The sequence below is a fragment of the Heloderma suspectum genome, chromosome 3, assembly GCF_057233095.1.
Source record: "Heloderma suspectum isolate Gila_16-S chromosome 3, 16-S_ref, whole genome shotgun sequence".
NCBI classification, from domain to species: domain Eukaryota; kingdom Metazoa; phylum Chordata; class Lepidosauria; order Squamata; family Helodermatidae; genus Heloderma; species Heloderma suspectum.
Genome location: NC_139460.1, coordinates 241,655,822 through 241,676,219, shown reverse-complemented (window position 1 = coordinate 241,676,219; position 20,398 = coordinate 241,655,822). Strand labels below are relative to the sequence as shown.

General features: G+C 41.2%; 1 protein-coding gene across 4 annotated transcripts in view; it reads right to left on the bottom strand.

The window, feature by feature from the left end:
• Positions 1 to 20,398, bottom strand: part of FGFR2 (fibroblast growth factor receptor 2) — a 212,059-nt gene that overhangs the window by 76,255 nt on the left and 115,406 nt on the right. For all 4 annotated transcript variants that reach the window (XM_084846048.1, XM_084846046.1, XM_084846045.1 and 1 more), the window contains one exon: positions 16,096 to 16,219. In XM_084846048.1, coding sequence (XP_084702174.1) covers positions 16,096 to 16,219 — 124 coding nt within the window. The remainder of the gene's footprint in view (positions 1 to 16,095; positions 16,220 to 20,398) is intronic.

Here is a 20,398-nt window from a genome sequence, read left to right as displayed (position 1 = left end):
AGTTGAATGCAAAGTCCTAAGACACAGGGCTATAACAGGACATTTCTGCCTATGCCAGAAATCAACTATGTTACCTGCCTCTCAAGAAAGGCAATACAATCTTAAATAATTATCTATCATGAAATTATACAAAATAAAGGCAACAAAAAGAAGAATGCACATAATAAAAAATCAAAATAATTAAAGAAACAAAGAAATTCACTAATTATAAACATTCATCTATAAGACTGCTATGCTTATGGAACATCTACAGTAAAATGACCTAATTAGGAGCTCAAGACCTAATGAAAGTAAAAATACAAGTTATACAATATACTCAATAAACTATAAGTCATTTTATGCTTCTGGCTGGTAGTTACAGTGGCTACATAGTGTTTCTTCACCACTATGAAGCACAGAATTCTGCTCTCATACACCTTGCTCCAGATGCAGAATTCTTCTGAGAAACTCTGGGTTGACGGATTTGAGAGAGAACGTGTGTGGGTGCGCGTACTACCATGTATGTAAGAACTGGGACAATGACCAAGCAAATAGATGAGATTCTGGACATGTAGTGGCAGGGAACGCAGTAAGAGAGGGCTATGTGATCCAAAAAGACCAATGCAAATATAGCATCCAACAAGTAACAGCACCTGGATATTTTTTGTAAGCCTTTGATAAGCTACGACAGTCACTAACAGCAAATCACACAGCCTCTAGCTTTGAATACTCTGGGCACATTTCTCTCTCTCTTTCTTTGAGCTAGTTGTACATGTGTTGCCAAAAGCCCATGCCAGGTGTAAAGTCCACAGTCAAGCTTTTCACTGCTTTGAAAGAACATTTCTTCCTTCTCACTTTATCCAAATACCTAGAGGCAAGCACCAGTGTGGATTCCTGCCTGCCTTCGCCCCTGTCTCAGCACGTCCCAGCCCTCAAGTGCTCAACTAAGTATGTCAGGCTTATCCTTGCTCCTGTAAAGAGTTAGTCAACAACAGCAAATCTCACTGCCAGAATTCAAGTTTCAACTTGGATAGGGCACATACATTAACTCTTGCCTGAAATTAACTGAAACAGTTCTTAAAATGTTGTATTTAAATGGCAGGGAGGGGGTGTCTCTCTCTTGTTGCTGTACTACAGCCTTCCCAAACCTGGTGCCCACCAGCTGTGTTGGACTGCAAAAGCCATGCTGGCTGGGGATGGTGGGAGTTGTAGTTCGACACATCTGGAGGGCACCAGGTTCGAGAAGACTGTTACTCAATTCTTCAAGGCATATTTCCTTTTATTACACATGTAAGATACAGCAGGTCAGACCTAACTACGTTACCATTTAATTAAGAAATACAAAACCAAAAATTCATATAATCAGGGTAACTTAAATTAAGAGAGGGGAAAAGGGGTAAGCGCAGAAGAGTTATGATGGGATCTACCGTAGAAAAATAAAGAACACCATTTATTTGTGAGATAACTCAGACATTTGAGGAAAACTGGTTTCCTTTCAAATATTCTCAAGCAAAAGCATAGATCTAATTACATTAAAATATCTGGAAAAGACCATGGCTCGGTTCTGATATTATGTGAAATCATGGGTTTCACTAGTCACAAGTCAGTATCACTTAGCTTCCAAAAGGAGAGCCGACCCACGGTTTGCAGTTGTTTTATCTGCTTTTATTTCCATCTGTTCTGCACTTCAGTCTCAAGATCAGGGGTGCACAACCTTTTCAGTCCTTTGGTGTCTGCTGGGGTAGTGGGGCCACACATAGAGCTATGGCTATTGGGCGGTATAGAAATATAATAAATAAATAAATAAATAAATAAATATTGTAATAAATAAATGTGTGCATATATACATGGATACACACATGCACATTCACATACAACATACAACTCACTCACACAGAATACACATACACGCACCATTCACTCGCTCAGATCCAGCTCCTGCCCAAGAGCATTTCAGAAGCCTGACACCTGCTTGGATCAGATTGAACCAGTGCGCCTCCCAGAACCCTGAGTTCTCAAGCCACCCAGCCGTCCAGGAATCCTGGCTCCTAGCCCTTCTACCTCCTCTAATCCGCTCTCTCGCTGATGGATCCTGACGTCCCACACTCTGTTACCTGGAACTTTTCTAGAAAAAAGAGAGGAAAAAGTATTCTATAACAGGCTCTATCATTCCTTCCATGGAAGCCCTATTCCTAGAACATCCAAGGAAGTAGGAAGGAGCCTTACAGACTGCTTCCTATGGTGTTCCTGGAATGTTTTAGGAATGAAGCTTTTATGGCAGGAACAATACAGCCCAATATAGAGAATTTTTCTTTTCTTTTTTCTGTTTTTTTTTTTCTGGGGAGCCGCCTGCAGCCCACTGCCTGCACATGGGCAGTAGCCTGTAGGGACAGAGCAACAGCTGCGACTATTATATGTCAATAAAGGCAACATGCCAAAGAGATAGTTTGCAAACTCACTTCTGACCATGGCTTCTGATTCTGGTTTACCAGCTGTTTGCAAATCATAGTTGGTAAAATTATGGGACACATTAAAACCACAGTTAAATTTTCTTGACCATGATTTGGTATTGGTCAGAACTGAAGCAGTGTTGTGCCATATATGTGGCCTGAACTAATTTTAGTGTAATCCTTCTCTCCTCTCCATGCATTCATTTCCACATATATTATAGTGTGAATTCCAAAAGGGCTATGGCTTTCCTTTAGGAATATATTACTTTTTCCCCAAGATAAATGTTTTCCACCTGAGCTGAACTACAAATATGATAAATTTATTGTTCAATGGGGCTCCCATGTAATCAGTTTAGTTGACAATGACAAATGAGACTTCCTTTCTCACTATATTACCTACAAACATCCCGCAAGGTTGAGCTTCAGTTGTGGGAATTCAGTTGTGTTTTTCCATCTTTCACACTGGAATATTATACATGTAAGAAAATGTAATTCACTACGCTCAAGTTGTATCTGAAAAATCCTGTACAATTGTGCCTGAGAAAACAGACATTCTGTATACATTGTGATTGCTATGTGGAATTGCTTGCTTAAAGAGAAGTCCCATAAATCAGTGGTAGAGCACAAAAGATCCCAGGTTCAGTCCTTGCCATCTCCACATACTACCAGGAAAGACTCCTGCCTAAAACCTTGGAGAGCTACTTCCAGTCAGTGTAGACACTGGCTGCGTTCACATGTAACACAAAGCCATGGTTTATGTTAACCATGTTTGTTGCTTTAGCCATGAATTGTCTAGCAGATGAGCAACAAACCGTGGCTTGTTTTCCCTGTTTCTGGTTTGTTTCTTTCCCGCCCATTTTACCAACCTTCAGAGTGGTGTCATTTTCAGACTGCTCTTGCTGGGCGACTTTGTTTCAGGGTGAACAGCAGCACAGATAAGACAGGGCTAAGCCGCAGTTCTGGGTTCAGACAACACAATAAACTATGGCTTCTGTTTGTGATCTGCAGCTGGTTAATAAACCATGGTTTATTTGTGGGGATGGGTTCGTATTTCAACAAACCACAACATGGCTTAGCATTTGTTAGGTGTGAACCAAGCCAATATTGAATTAAAAGGACCAATGATCTTGACTCAGTATAAGGCAGCTTCCTATGCTCATATGAATGAATATTTTTTATTTCGGTCCAAGACCAACGCATAAATAATAACAAACATACAGAACTCGTGCTCTCAGACCACATAAACACAAGACAACATAATGAAAAACATACAATCTCAATATAAAAAAAATTATTACAATGCTAAAATAATGTTAAAATAATATTATTTTGTCAACACCCTCTGGCAAGTGATAGCAGCTGCACAAAAACTGGCCACTTTTGCTGTTACATGAGGATTCTGATCAGATAAAAAAAAATCTGATAAGTAAGATAAAACAGATCTGCCAGGGATTTGTTGTAAAATCAGGGTAATAAAAAGTGCATCGAAGATCACAATAAAAAGAACAATAAAACAAAACGTGTCCGACTGTTTCCACTTCCCCTGCTTCACAAGGGCATAACCCCCTTGATATGGGACCCTCTTAAATCTGCCTTCCAAGAGTGCAGATGGCAAAACATTGAATCTGGCCAACGTAAAAGCCTTTCTGAATTTGGGAATAATCAGATTTGACAAATAATTTGCAGGCAAGAGTGCCCTCCCATTGTCCCTGAAAACAGGGTATAGTATGGCCAAACCTAAAAGCTTTTGCAATTCAATATCCCAGATTCGCTGACGGATAGTAACTTTGGCTTTTTCGTATCCAAGAGCTACAAGGGCATTAGGGGAGAATCCCAGATTTCATAACTTCTCATTGAATGTCCTTATCATTTTGTCTGAAAGGCATCACTTAAAGTTAATGGGGCCAATCCCACAGGAAAGAAAATCATCTTCAACCAAAGATTTATCTTATAAACGCATGCGCGAGCTTCTACAGAAATTTGCCTTGCTTCTAATAATAGAATTACATTGGGCACACAATATGGCTCCCAAAAATTTAGTTTGTATGATTCCAAATGGGGCATGCTCATATGAATATGGTTATGAGGGTTTCACAGGCACTTATGTGAATCTGTTAGGTATATGACAAAACAGCCAGCGCCCATCCTTGCACCCCTAGTTAAACATGTTTAAACTCTATAATCATTAATTTACTTATTTGGAAGCTGGAGCTAGCCAACATTTTACAAAGCCTTGGGAGAGCGACAGCATAGATAGCCTCCTGACAAGGAATATCTATGACACTTAAAAAAAGTCGTGGAATATTGTGCAAAGGTCAACATGCTTTTGGAGCAGTCAATTTGGGCACTCATTTGAAAAGCCCCCAAGGCTACCCTTAGTTAATGCCTGGAAACAAAGGGAATGTTTTATTATTAGAGATACCTCACTGATACTTTGGAAATAGAGGCCTATTGATACGTGCAAACAGGCATATGACAATTCCTCTCATACACCCTTTGCCCATTCTGTTTGGACTCAAACAGTGCAATCTACCTAGCACTGATCTTATACAAACCCATTGAGATCACCCATTTATTGCATGGGCATAGTACATGTCAGATTACTCGCTATATTCATAAAGCCCAGACGGCCTTAGAACAGGAATCCATAGGCTGAATTCAGATGTAATGTCCAAACCATAGTTTGACAATTGGGAATGTGGTGTGGGCTCACTCCTCTCTTTCCCTCTTGCTTGTCAATATCTTCTTCCACTTACTGGTTTATGGCAATCATTAGTTTACTGTAACATCAAGATCAGGCAAACTGGCAAACTATGGTTAATAGGAAGTGGGGGACGAAATTAGGATGTGCTAGGGTAGGAAGAGACCTTGCAGCATGTTCCCAACAGTCAAACCATTTGGGTATGACATCTGAGATAGCCCAAAGCATGCATCATCCAAATTAATACATCATCTTAAACCCTCCACGCATGATCAATTTTCTACACAGATATCAATTCCATTTAGGAAACTGGATGAATATAAGAACATAAGAACAGCCATGCTGGATCATACCAAGGGTACATCTAGTTCAGCACTCTGTTCACACAGTGGCCAACCAGCTGTCCACGGGAAACCCACAAGCAGGACATGAGTGCAGCAGCACCCTCCCACCCATGTTTCCCAGCAACTGGTGTACATAAGCATACTGCTTCTGATAATGGAGGTACCATATGGCCATCAGGACCAGCAGCTAATGATAGCCTCCTCCTCCAGGAATTTGTCTAATTTTTTAAATACAAATTGGTGACCATCATTATGTTTTGTGGTAGCGAATTCCATAATTTAACTATGTGCTGTGTGAAGAAGTACTTCCTTTTATCTGTCCTGAATCTTCTACCAATCAGCTTCAAGGGATGATCCTGAGTTCTAGTATTGTGAGAGAGGGAAAAAAATGTCTCCCTATCCACATTCTCCACACCATGCATAAATTTGCAGACCTCTATCATGTCTCCCGTCACCCTCCTTTTTTCCAAACCAAACAAACCCAGCTGTTTTAACCTTCTCTCATAGGGTAGATGCTCCAGCCCCTTGATCATTTTAGTTTCCCCTCTGCATTTTTTCCAGCTCTACAATATCTTTTTTTTTTTTTTAGATGTGGTGACCAGAACTGTACACAGTATTCTAAGTGTGTTTGCACCACAGTTATAAAGGAAAATATGGTATAGGCAGTTTTATTCTCAATTCCTTTTCTAATTATGCCTAACATAGAGTTTGCCTTTTTTATAGTAGCCACACAGTGGGTTGACATTTCATTGAGCTGTCCACTCCAGCCCCAAGATCTCTTTCTTGATCATTCACTGCTAGCTGAGATCCCATTAGCTTATACTTGAAGTTGGAATTTTTTGCCCCAATGTGCATCACTTTACACTTGCTTACAGTAAATTGCATTTACCATTTAGATGCCCATTCTTCCAGTTTGGAGAGATCCTTTTGGAGCAACTTGCAATCCCTTTTTGTTTTAACCACCCTGAATAATTTTGTGTCATTGGCAAACTTGGCCAATTCACTGCTCACTCCTAATTCCAGATCATGTATGAACAAGTTGAAAAGCACTGGTCCCAACACAAATCCCTGTGGGACCCCTCTGTTTACATCCCTCCACTAGGAGAATTTACCATTTATTCCTACTCTCTGCTTTCTGTTCTTTAACCAGTTACTGATCTTTTTCTCATGTAAGTTATGAACAATAAGCTTAGCTTATATGGTATGATTCTTGTGGGGAAATAAATTCTTACCACAGACTAAGAATTGTGTTTTTATTACCATAACCATAAAGTTACACATTACTCAGCACACAAAGGCAGCACCCACTCAGACTTTTAGATTTCCACCTACATTATACCCACCATGGTGCTGTTTTAAGGAAATGCATGGAGGGAATGATACTATGGCCCCTAAAGAGCATCTGAGGAGGTAGTTCAGATTCCCTCCCTTGCGGCCAGTGTGGAAAGAACCACAGCAGCTGCCTCTCCAAGGTTGGGAACATGACCTCAGAGAGGGGGAGAAGAGGGCATTTCGGTGGAAGGGGAGGAGCCTGAAGAGGCCAGGACACGAGCTATCTTGAGGAGTCTCCAGCCACTTTCCCTCGCCCTCTGACATGCTTTTGCTAGACAGGCAAAAAAGCCCATCTAGCAACAATGCAGGGCGGGAGGATGGGGAGGTGAAGATCACCTCTGTCGCTCCTCCTGCCCTGCATAGGATGACTGTAAGCCTCCAAGTTTTGAAGCTTTTGATCATCACAATAGGATTGTGCCCTAAGGCAGTGATCTTCACTATTTTTCAAGCAGGAGCCACTTTGGCTTCAGACACTGTCACTGAGGCCACTCCCAGTGCAGGTCTACATTCCTCGCTCTCGCCCACTCTTTCAATTTTCCCTCCATCTCCAGCAGCTGTAGAGCATATCACTGCAGCTAGCCAAAGACATTGCTCTTTGCCTCTTGGGCTCCTGCCCCATCACAGCTAATTGGCTGATTGTTCCTGCATTCTTCCCCTGCTTCCTAGCCACCTTACAGCTGACAAGCAGCAGGTCTCCTGACTCTCTAGTCCCCCAAAGCCTCCTCCAGTGGCCCAGATCACAGCTAGGGACACTGGAGAAATTCAAGATGGATTAAAATGAGCTCAGATTTCTAAGAATCCGACCTGCAGAATCTGCTGCGGAGCATGCCCCCTCAGGCCGTGCGGAGTCCATGGACTTTCAGATGATTTTTTTACTTTCCCAAAATTTACGAATATAAATCTGTAGAAAAATACGTACATTTCTGCTGAGGAAAGGTTGAATGGAATGGGGGACAATACACTAAATGTTACATACTGAGATAAATTATGTAAATATGTAAATATTTATGTAATTATTTCCGTATTTTTCTGTATGACGAAAAAAATTTGCATCCGTCTATGGGCGGATGATGGAATGAAAGGCGCCTGACAAATCCGCAAAAAACAGACGGAGCGGATTTTACACAGTCTGTACATCCCTAATCCCAGCAGTCAGTCCACTGCTAAAGCAAATAAGGCAAAGCTTGAGAGCCCCTGCTGAGAGTGGACAGCTGTTGTAAGTGGGGGAGCATATAGCTGCACTTGAGGTGGCTGGGAGGTTCCAGTGGGTCTTGAACGCTGCATTCACTTGTACTCATATTTGATCAAAGAGTGTCAACCTATATTGAAATTCCTCGAAACTGTAGTAAAAAGAAAATAGTTGGATAGCCTTCACTGAGGGTGGGCAACTTTTTTGTTCTTGAAAGCTGCATGTGGCAGGCTTGGGGGGCACATGCCAGTAGGCATGGCTGGAGCTGAGTGGGGCTTGTAGGGGTGATGGGCACAGCCAGGGCCAGTGTCACCCCTGCTCCCCTCACACACAAACATATCCACATAGCCTCCTCCCCATTTATACACACATTCTCATACACAGCCTTCCTTACATGAATGTAAAAAAACATAAATCACAGTTATTGGCTATGTTGCTATCTTATATGGGGAATGAAAATGCAGTTTTCACAGGGCGAAACTGAAGCAACAGAAAGAAATATAGACTTTTAAAAACTATACCTTCTACTTAAATACAGACCAAATAAGCTGAAATGTAAGCATTGGCATATCTTAGCTACAAAACTAAAGCCCCATCTTGAATGTTAAATGATGCCAAGAGCATTTGTTGAACAACAGATACATAAAACATGTAATGAACTGGCAAAAGTAAACAGGGAACAGTTGTTTGTCTTTTTCCACAGCACCAGAACTCCAGTTATCTGATATATTAAAAACAAGATGGACTTTAAACAGAACCATTTCCTCCAACATTATCATGTTGAATTGAAAACAGTGATGATGGGCAACAAAATAGCTGAGCTCACCGGGAGCCAGCCATATTCAGTTGAGGTCAACATCCACTGCTGACAGCCCAAACAGACATTACTTTAAATCTTTGTCTAGCAGCCACATCTTTTTTTTTTCCTTTTTACTCTAAGTGCAGGATGGGCTCAATCTGGATCAGGATCCTAGCACATGGGTACTTTTAACATCTGGGTTGGGCTCCCAGAGCCTACTCCAGATTAAACATGAAAAAAGACATCCCTGCTAGACAGATTTAAAGTAATGTCTGTTTTGGTCCTGAGGTAGCCAGGGCAGAGAGCCTTAACATTTATGGCATCTTTGAATATATTGAAATGCCAGAATGGCTGAACGTGAAAAACACTTTATTATTATTAGTGCCTTATGCTGTTGCCGATTGCCTCAAGCAGCCAGGCCTATATACCATAGAAGGCAAAATGTTGAACTGGAAGGATGGCTGCTCCATGCAGATACTAACTGTTCAAGTGCGCAATCCTATACATGTTTAGACAGAAAAAAATCCTACAACACCCTGCATGCCCCCCTATGCTGGCTGGGGCATGCGGGGAGTTGTAGGACTTATTTTTGTCTAAAAATGCGTAGGATTGCACCCTAAAAGAAGAAGAAATAAAAGATTTTAGAGGCCACCTCAATAAAGTGAATAATTCTTTTTGTTTCAGGGGATAGGCGGGGAGTCTGAATGTTGTGTTGATTTCTTGCTTCTTTTTTAAATCTGTACATTACGGCAATAATGGGATGGAACAGATTTAAGAATGGCAGCGTGGAAGTGGAATGAACCAGAATTAGACTGATCCCTGGCCAACAGGCAGCATTGCTGCCTTATCCCTAAGCAGTTCACATTAATTCACAGAAGTTCCCCTGTTTTGGCATGGTTATGTCAACCAAGTGATGAGAGCAAGAGGGATATCAAAATGTCAAGGAGGGAATGGGCTTGTTTCTAAACTGTTTAGCTTCACAGAAAGCTCTTACATTTTTTTCTGGCCCCTCAAAATGGAAGCCAGAGGAAATTACCACCCTCACCCCACACATACCACTCACTCAGTCCATAAACAACCAGATGTCTTAACTTCAGCAAAACAAACAGGAAAATGTTGGACATTAAGAGTTATCAAATGCTCAACTAAGGGCAATTCCTATTTTACTTCACATCCTAAGACCAGTTCTAGTGTGCAACCTAAAGCTAACTGCTATCAGTACTACTAAGAATGTTCTTATTTTATTTCAGCAGTGGGGTTTTCCCCCACATTTACAGCAAAATATTGGATTGTAAAATATTTGCTAGATCCACAAATCTGAAATAACAGCCGAGAATATTTAGCATACGAACTTCAAATGAAACCCTGCTCGTTCTGCTTACTATTAGCGTGTACACAATGAAAGATTCAGGCTTTCGAGAGTCATTACAGGCAAGTTAACCATGGCTATTCCCAACTTAGCATTGTGTCACTATTTGGCAAGAAGCTTGCTGGGAAACCTCCAAAATCTGTGACATAATAGGAGATTTCACTACAGCATGCCATATAGACACATTAGTATAATCCACTGCTGTATTTTAACACAGTTCATTACTATTAATATCAAACGAGTTCACTCTGGAACCAACTAAACCATTCTGAAAAGAGAAAGAGAGAGAGGGAGAGAGGGGGGAGGGGGAGAGAGAGAAAGCAAAGTATACTGTTTAGCTGACAAGACACTGAATATTTACAACAAACAGCTTAGCCAGAAATGAAGAATGTGTGACAGGCTATCTTCCCTACATCTATCTATGACTTGCAGTTCAACTGCCAGCCCTTATGCATACCCCTTCCTCCTCCTGTTACTCCATAGGAGATAAAAAGACAAGTAGAAGATGAGAAGATGAAAGTGTAGCAAAAAAACAAAAAGACTTCTGTGCTAAACCTCTAAACTTTGATCACAAACCCAAAGTCTATAGCTAGATTATTCATGTATATTTTTACAAAGTTAATTAAGTTTCCTGATTATTTCAAAATCTAAGGGGTTTGAAGAATTTGAAATGGTTGTTAGCTACTTCTCTTTACTGCACTCAATTCAACTTCTCTGTGTTATTCATGTCTGGCAATACCCTCAGCAGTGGGGGATTTCAAAGAGGCGCAGGTAAGAGATGTGCTCAGTAATATCTTCCCCCATTCCCACTCCTACCCCCTGCCAAACCCATCCAGGGCAACCTCTCTCAACCTGGACTAGCTTGGCAATCTGTATTATCCTGCCAAGTAGTAAAGAGGATTTGGCCACACATCACATGCAGACGTCTACAAGAACCAAATAACAATCCCTTTTATATCACTTAATTTAAATCTGGGAGCTTCCATTCCATGCTTCCTTTAAAGGTACTTTCACAGGGCAACAAACGGTCAATATGATATTCATATCTGACTGACAGACAATTTGAGAGCAATATGCTTTCACCAGCACACAGCAACCAATTGTCAGTTGTGTAGTAAACATGAATAGAGGTTTGCTCTGCAGAACTCTACATACTTTTTCCTGGATCTGTTGTCTAACCACCCTCTAAATATATGACTGGTTCTGTGTTTTGTTAATGAACGTAGCACCGCATTTCCATTCTGAGCCAATCTGAGATGAGTTTGGCCATTGGGAGTATGATAAAAAAAAAAAATTGTCTGGGCCAATTTTACCTTGGGAAGGAAGGGACCCCGACACTAGGGAATTCCAGGTGAACTTCTATTGCAGGTTGTTATATTCCGACTCTCACAATTTTAAGATCATGCAACTCTATACTAATGGAATCACCTAACTAAGGGGTCCTCTCAGTGTAGGTTCCCAGCACTTGCCGATATATATATATATATATATATATATATATATATATATATATATATGACATACATACATACATATATATATATGAATGAGAGACATATATATATATCTATCTGAAAGAGCCACATCTGCAGGAAAACCGGACGGCCAAACTATCAAGTAGAACAATCCTTCCTGGGCTTTAAGACTTCAGACCACAGTCCCCACGTAAAATCAAAAGCAAAACATTCTTTGCAAAGAAAAAAACTAGTAAGTCAAAGGGAAGCCTATGCTACAAGCTATCTGCTTCTTATGCTAGCTTTCCATGAGGGTTGATTTTTTTTTGCACAGGGAAACAATCAGATACGAAACCCATCACCTACATTCTGAACTGGTTGCAGTCCAGGAAAAACTGTACTTCATAACCAGGGCCAACTCTAGGTTTGAGGTAGCCCTGTGTAAAATGCCCTCTGGTGGCTCCCCTCCTCTATCAAGCCTTGGTAGGCTTACCTGGTAGCAGTGGCAACAGCTATGGTCTGAGGTGTGCTGCAAGCAGCACTGGGCTGCTGGTTCTAGCCACCGTTTTAATTTCCCACAATGCTCCTGACACAGCATTCCAGCTCATTCCAGAGCATTGTGAGAAATTGAAATGGTGGCTAAACCCAGCCAACTAGCACCATTCAGAGCACAGGGCTTGAAAAAATAATGTAAAAGAGAACCCTGGGCAGACATTAGCAGTCGCCTCCGAAAGACTGCTGGAACCAGGGCAGCTGCCAAGGATGCCACGTGCCAACACATTGCCAACTCAATGTAGTTGAGCTCAGAAAGGTCCTCCCACTTCTGCAGGATATAACTTGTAAGCTAGAGAGGGTCTGGGTTCTACACCCACCATTACAGCTGCTGTTCTCTCTGACTCTGTTCTAGATTTCAAACCCTGGGTCATTTCTAGAACCCTGCAAAACAAGCCTTTTCATGATCCCACTTGAAACCAACAGGCACCCAACACAACACCAAATGTGTCACTGTAACAAAACAAAAACAAAACAAAACGGTCCAAATTCTAAAATGCTGCCACCAGCACCCAATAAATATAAAAAGAAGCAGTCGTGACAAACTACATCTTCCCAAAAGGATCCAGTGTTTACAGATGTTATAGATTTCTTTAGGAAAGTGGGATTCATGCTTTTACAACATCCATTTCTGAAGAAGAAGAAGAAGAAGAAGAAGAAGAAGAAGAAGAAGAAGAAGAAGAAACAACACATGCCCCATGATGGCAATTTAGCACTCAGAAACCACTAACCATGATGGAAAATCTTGGACTTACTATTTACTTTTATGATTCTCTGTGAAAGTAGCAGACATAGCAATAAATGACATAACTCTCATTACCATTCCATTCATTCATGCAAGTCACTAATATTTTCTGCCAGGAAAAATAAACTGCAGAATATTCCTGAATGTAAAGCATTGAAAAGGCTCAAAGAGGAAGAAGAGGCTAGGGGCTTCTGGTAAATATTTGTCCAGGCTGCACAAAATATTCAAACACTGAAACGGGACATTCCATGGTGATTTTAAGTCAGTGACTTTTTCAGCAGTTGCATTTCCACCATTTTAAAAGCAGTTTTGCCCCTCTCACATACACCCATCTCCCTTTCTGCCTTGCATTTCTCTGAAGCCAGACACAGGAAAGGGGAAAATATTCTTCAGAAAGAACTGTATATATTCCCTCCACTTCCTTCTTTGATATATATTGTGGACACACCTACACCCTAGTGAGTGAACATGATTCAGCTGCACCCTTTCAGCAGCTGGTCTATACAGGATGGAGTCATGTGGAACGCAATTTACTACAATTCCTGGCAGCCGTTGGAGCTGCACCTTCAATAAACATTGTTTAAACAAGTGTTCAAACAAAAATGGTTTAGTCTCCAGGTTAGTTAGCCTCCACTGAATAGACAGCTTATGAAAAAATGTATGTACAACTCTACAACACCCTACACTTCCTTGGTTCTTAAAGCAGCAGTCTTCCCCAGAAATTAAGCAAACTGTCTAAAAATAACTTTCCATTCTGCCAAAGACCTATCCTTAAAGAAACAATCATATATACTAATACTGATTGGAGTCTTCCCATGCTACTAAGAACATAAGACGAGCCAAAGCCTATCTAGGCCACTGTTTTCTTCACATGATGTTCAACCAGATGCCTATGGAAAGACCACAACAGAACATGAATGCAACAGCACCCTCCCGCTCATGTTCATCAGCAACTGATGTACATAGGCATAATGCCTCCGATACTGGAGGTAGCATACAGCCATCAAGACTAGGGTTGTGCACTGCTTCAGTTCCAGAGCTGAATTCCGAGCCAAAGCAGGGTGCTTCGGGCCACTTCAGGTGCACCCCTCCGCCCCTCCACACACACACGCACACCGCCAACCAGCCATGCGAGCCCCCTTCTCCGTACCTGGCCCCTTGGGATGTGTGCTGGCAGCCACTGGCCTCTTCAAGTGAGTCAGCATTGTGATTTCCTCTATTTCTGGAAATTGAATCCTGCGCAAATGGCGGCCGTAAATGGCGACTCCCTTGAAGAGGCTGGCGGTACACATTCCAAGGGTTCAGGTAAGGAGCGGGGGGCTTGTGCAGTGGGTGCAGGGAGAGTCTGCTTTGGCCATCCAAATCCTGCTTCAGTCCCAGAACGCAAAGCAAGTTGGGTTGGGCCCGAAGTGGGTTGGGCCCACCTCGGAAGCCCCAAAGAGGCCTCCGAGGCGGGTCGGAGCGTCCCTGCACAGTCCTAATCAGGACTAGTAGTCATTGATAGCCTTATCATCTATGAATTTGTCTAATCCCCTTTTAAAGCCATCCATGTTAGCAGTCATCACTGCATCTTGTAGTAGCAAATTCCTTAATTTAACTATGTGCTGTATGAAGAAGTACTTCCTTTTATCTGTCCTGAATCTCTCATTATTTAGCTTTATTGGATCACACTTATATAGCTAAAACTGTAAGATGCATTCATAAGAGAGAGGTTTTGGTAGACTCAGGGTAACTCCCAAGGATTGTAGAATACCAAAGAAATCTGCAGAAACAAACACTAACGGGACAAAAAAATCCCTAAATCTTCAACAAAATAACTCAATGTCCTGAAATGTTGAGTGGATGAGAGGGGAAACAAACTATTTTAAGTTTTAATTGTAAATCACCTTCAGCACCCTATTTAGGCTGAAAGACAACTCAGAAATGTATAAATACATACATACAACTGGGATGAAGAGGGGAATAGAATGGACTGGCTAAGGCAGGAGCACATAGACACATAGATATATATAAAGGATAGAAAGAAGTATAGTTTGTAAAGGTCACATCTTTGTTCACACCCAGAACCAAGTGTAATTTTGGAAGTTGTATGTTATGTCTCTAGGGACATGAGAAAGCCAATATTTTGAATGTAGCTGGGCTTCAGTGACCCTGGTGACCTTCCCCCTTCCAGAAAAGAGCTGTCCACTCATTTTGAGGCTTGCTCCCAGAACAGCTACATTGCATCGCGCAAGAAGTAGGGACCACTTGCAGACCAGGACCAGTGAGTGCATGGCCCCATATAGACCAGAACCAGTGGGGCTGGCCAGTGGCCACACATGGAAGGGCCCAATTGGATACTGCCCCAAGTGTCCACACACGCCCAAAGTTACTAGCAAGAAAGAAGAGTTCCTGCTCTTTCTAACTAAGAACTTATTTAGTGTGGAACATTAAAAAAAATAACACTGCTAATGCAAATTCCAAGGCAACTGCTGTTCACTGTCCCCATACTGCAGATTGGAAGGGGCTATGGTTGGGAAAGAGTTGTTTATGACATACTGCAGTGTTGTTTACACTGAATATTACAAATCAGGCACTACGTGGTTTACAGCTACCCTGCTGTAAACCAGAGATGTTAAACCCCTATTCTAAGTTTGGGGTTGGCTGGGGAGTATCTTGGAAAAATATTGCAGGTTGGGCTGAGAGAGTCATACGCAACAATCCTGCAGTATACTTCATTGTTATTCCTCTGCTGTACTGAGAAAGTGTAGCTTACAGCAGCCTTGCAATGTAGTCCTCTGCTATATTTCAGGCTAGACATGTGACTTAAATTGTGCCCTCAAACTCCATCCTCCGCTGCATTCAGAAGCCTCATGCTCTACTGGCTTACATGTAGACGGGCTGCACTTTCAAATGTTCAAAAAAATAAAGAACAAAAACAAATAAATTTTGCACACTAAATAAGTCCTGGAGCAAGGACTCCTGACCTTGATGCTAAATTTTGCTTTTTGCAACCCCCTCAGCCACAGGATCAGGTAACTCCATACACACCAGGAATACTCTGCAACATTTTGTTGCAGCACCCCACTTGTTTTCATTCCAAGTCCATTTTATGTTTTACATTTGTAAAGAGAAATAAGAAGAAAATCAGTCTCAGCCATTACTTTAAAAAACATCTTGTAGCCGCTGGGAATTTACTCACCAACGACATCAAGGTGGTATGTGTGATTGATGGATCCATGTATATTCTCCACTATACAGGTATAGTTTCCTTTGTCCGATGGGACTACACTCTCCATTATAAGACTCCAATGCTGATTTCGAACCTGAAAGAATTTCAAAAAAAGTGTTTTGAGCAGTTGCCATCAACTTTCCTCCTCTGCTCACAAAGAAGATGCATTGTAACTCTTGACATTTCCCCCATAGCTTTACTATCAATGGATAAGAGACATTGAAAGTACTCAGATAACCAGAAGTCCACAGAATGGAGTACCTCATATCACTACATCAGCAAGGTAGGTGCAGCACTGTGGTGTGTTACTGCTGAATTTGTTCGGCAGTAAGAAAAATCTAAATAAATCAATCTGTTTTATTGTTTTTAACAAGATAAGATTTTACCTTGTAAAATTTATTCTGAGTGCAACATCTCTGATTCCATGTTCTGAAAAGAACATGTGAGCAGAGGAGAGTAGTAGGTGTGGAGTGACAAGGAATATGACTTATGATGAGAGATGAAGAGCGGTGCTGAGCACAGAAGACATGCTTCCAGATGACTGGAAACTGTACCTATGGTTCCCATTAGTTATTAAGCTTTCAGGAGACATGGCCACCATCCCAAGCTCTGCAGAGCTCCAATACAGATATGGAGTTCTGCATAAAGATGGCCTAGTTCATTCTTTTAAGTGCTGAGGATCGTTCTGTGTTTGCATTCACACAGAGAGTTTTCCAGCATCAAAGAGAATAAGGCAGTCCCTTCTGGGGCAGAACTCTGTATGCATGTTAGCACTTTTTACATGGGGGAATAAGGAAGAAATGATTTCATTCTTTTTAACTGATGTTGACAACATGTAAACATTACACTTTAAGACCACATTCATAGAACAAAATTGTGAAGTCTGAGTAGCGTTTTGATCATAAGTCTAGCCTTCACAAACAGTAGAGAGGTATAAGGCAGTTTCTGGACAATGGACTCATATGACCAGGTGTTCCTCCATACAAAAACAAAGCAAAACAAAACCCTGCTGATAGGAAACTAGCACGTCTGGGAAAAGGCTAGGCTAGGATCCTTCTCTCCAACATTTAATTTTCATTGTACAGGGTTTTGAGGTTTGTCCTAAGGGGAAGAATTATAGTTCAGTGGTAAAGCACATGCTTACCATGCAAAAAGTCTCAGGTTCAATCCATCTCCAGGTGGAGAAGGAAACACTCCTGCCTGAATCCCTGGAGAGCCTCTGCCAGTCAGTGGGCTAGTTTGCATAACTAATACAGCCCATGGTTTCTGGGTGGCTTGTTACCTATGGCAACAAGCCACCCTGCCTGGGTTCAAACATCATGATAATCCGTGGTGACCCCTCCCCCCTGCAGCTTCGATGGTGGCCGGCACACACTGCAACCCACCATGGCTTGCTTATGCCATAAAGGATGTCACCGGTCATGTGAACTGGGTCAGTGTCGACAATACTGGGCTAGAACAACCCATGGTCTGACTCAGTTTAAGGCAGCTCCCTGTATCCCTGTATCTTTGGAGCACTCAATCATGTGAGTTCTAACCTGCCACTGGACGTGGTGTGGCCCAGAAACAGGCATTCTTCCTCCTCATCTGCTGTTTGTGAGAAGTCATGGTTCTCTTTCACGCTTACAATGGCTGCAGTACATAGGCCAGGATTCAAAGGGAGGACAGACAGGAGAGAATTACGCACAGAACTAGACCTTTATCTTCTGTTTCCAAAGAGATATCACATTTTTTAAAGAGCAGCTTGACTGTTCAACAAAGCTTCCTAATTCTCTCATGGTATGCACATGTAATGCACATTTGTGTCCTTATCTGGATGCTGGACATAGTTGTTACTATTAACATACAATCCCTAGACTTCCTAATAGTCTTATTAGGCAGTAAGGCACCTGTGCTGCTGGAACTGGGCTGCAAATGCTATGCATGCAGCTTTGAATTTGAAGGCACATGAAAGGAGATTTTGTTCTTTCCTAGTTTTCATCTCTTGCTTTTTCACATTTATGAGCATAAAAATGACCTCCAGGTCAGCCAATTGATACAAGATAATCATTACTTCCATGATGAAACTTTGGGTTTGCTCTGTACATTCAGCTAATTATCAAGCACCAGGAAACAAGTCAGTGAGGAATCAAGGGCTTGGTCTTAACCAACACTTCTCCAGCAAGCTCTCATTTTTTTCATTGTGGCTCAGGTAAAACAAGGGCATGGTGGGCAAAGGCTGTGAAGTGCAGTCAGCCAAAAGAGGTGTAGATAGAAGGCTGAAAGGTTAAAATGTGTGTTCTAAAATGTATACTTGGGACACACAGTACATACGCTTTGGCCCTACATGAAATGTACACCAAATAGGTCCTCACATACTATACAGCGATTCATCAGGTAAATTGTGAGCTGTGAATGTGGATGGAGTAAATGCCTGCAGCATTCAGCATAGGCTGAAGCTGTTGTTTGATTGATTTGGCATCAAACTCAGCCCCCTTTTATTGTGCTACAACTCAACTTACTTTCAGGCTTTCTGTGCAGAGCAAGAAATACAGGTTGAGCTGCAAGTTGGGCACATTCGGACAGAATCATGACTGCTGCATACAATAATGAAGTTTTTAACCAAAATTCACAGCACATCAATATGATCATGGAAAATGGCTAATAGAGAAAATTAATTCAGCTTATAGATAATAACTGGCTCCCTTACATGATCTGTTATGATCGCTTAATGCCAGTCATTCAATGTTAGCATTTGCTAAAATTCTTACCACTACCATTGATTCTTCCCTTTCCATAACCCTTTGTAAAGTTTCTCCATCGCTGTATCAATATCCTAAATTTTATATTTAACGATTCTTAATTCCTAGCTATTGTTGAACCCAAATACACATTAGGCACTCATGAATGTAGGACATCCACTTTATTTTTTCCATAGAGAATTCCTTAAATCTACACAGCCCCTTCATCCTATGCTTCACTGCTGTATTCTTCTGAGTGTGCGTTGCTCTACAGAAATTAATAGACATGTCCAACATCTTTATCAGAAATACTTATACTTTCTTACTTGTATTGATTTCTTGTATAGCTATAGCTTTTATTGATTTCTTGTATAGTTACAATGTTTCCATTGGGTGTGTATGTGTAAAACACAATGCAATTCCATTTCATTTTGACAGACCTAACAGCTTTCATAATACCTGCTGCTCAAGATTTTTTTAAAATGTTGTTTCAGTAACCAACAGTAACAATTAGATTGGTTTATTTAGCACTTCTGTATCTCTTTCGATGTGCAATGTACTTTAAAAGGCTTTATCTCACATGACCTCAAATTAGTCTGATATAGGCCCCTGATTATTTAGTTCCACATACTGATAAGCAACTAAAGCTGAGGTTTCTTTCATGTTTCAGAAAGTTGGGAAAGACAAAGATTATCACGTAATGTGTGGGACGATCCACATCTGGAGGCCATGCATCTCTCATAGGATGACAATATAATATCCCCCTTCACAACTAAAGTGGAAAATGGCTGGCTTACAATGTAATCCTATACATGTTTACTCAGAAGAAAGACCCACTGAGTTCACTGGAGCTCACTCTGACACAGAATTGTAGCCTTACTTGTACTTCTCCTTTTGTTATTTCCTGAGCATGTGGAAGAGTCTTAAGAGACATTGAGCAAGTACAAATGATCATATCTTGGCTTAATCAGACATGATGTGAATGAAACTTTTGGCCATACATGCAGCCTCTTCACTCCTTCCTTTGCACAAGCAAGTGAACAAACCAAGAAGTCTTCCATTAACTGTTCCCTATTTCATCTGGCCATGAAGTCATGTTTTACATACTTAATTCCTCATCCTTGTTTATTTATGGTGAAGAAAAGTACATTCATACATTGTTTTTGTAAGATACATTTTTATATAGTCAGCCAAAATAAACCTGGCCTCTGTACCTTGAAAATAAGAAAAGCAGACTGCTGTCTGAGAAAGTAGCCATTCTGAAGACTAATTTGGGAAGATAACACCATCAGTTACACAGACATGTGGCTGTTGCCAGCTTGAGGGGGGAAATCCCTGCTACAGGGATTTTCATCTAATATTCTAAGTGAGATTGATATTGTATCTGTATTTTAGCCCACAACTTAAGCCTATTTACATCATACTGAAAAATCACTTGAGTTGCACAAAGTGTTTATGACACCATGTCAAGAAATTACATTTATAACTGCTCAAGTTATTCATCTTGTTGACAAGGAAAAAACCTAAGAGGATCTATCTTTTTCTCCACTGAC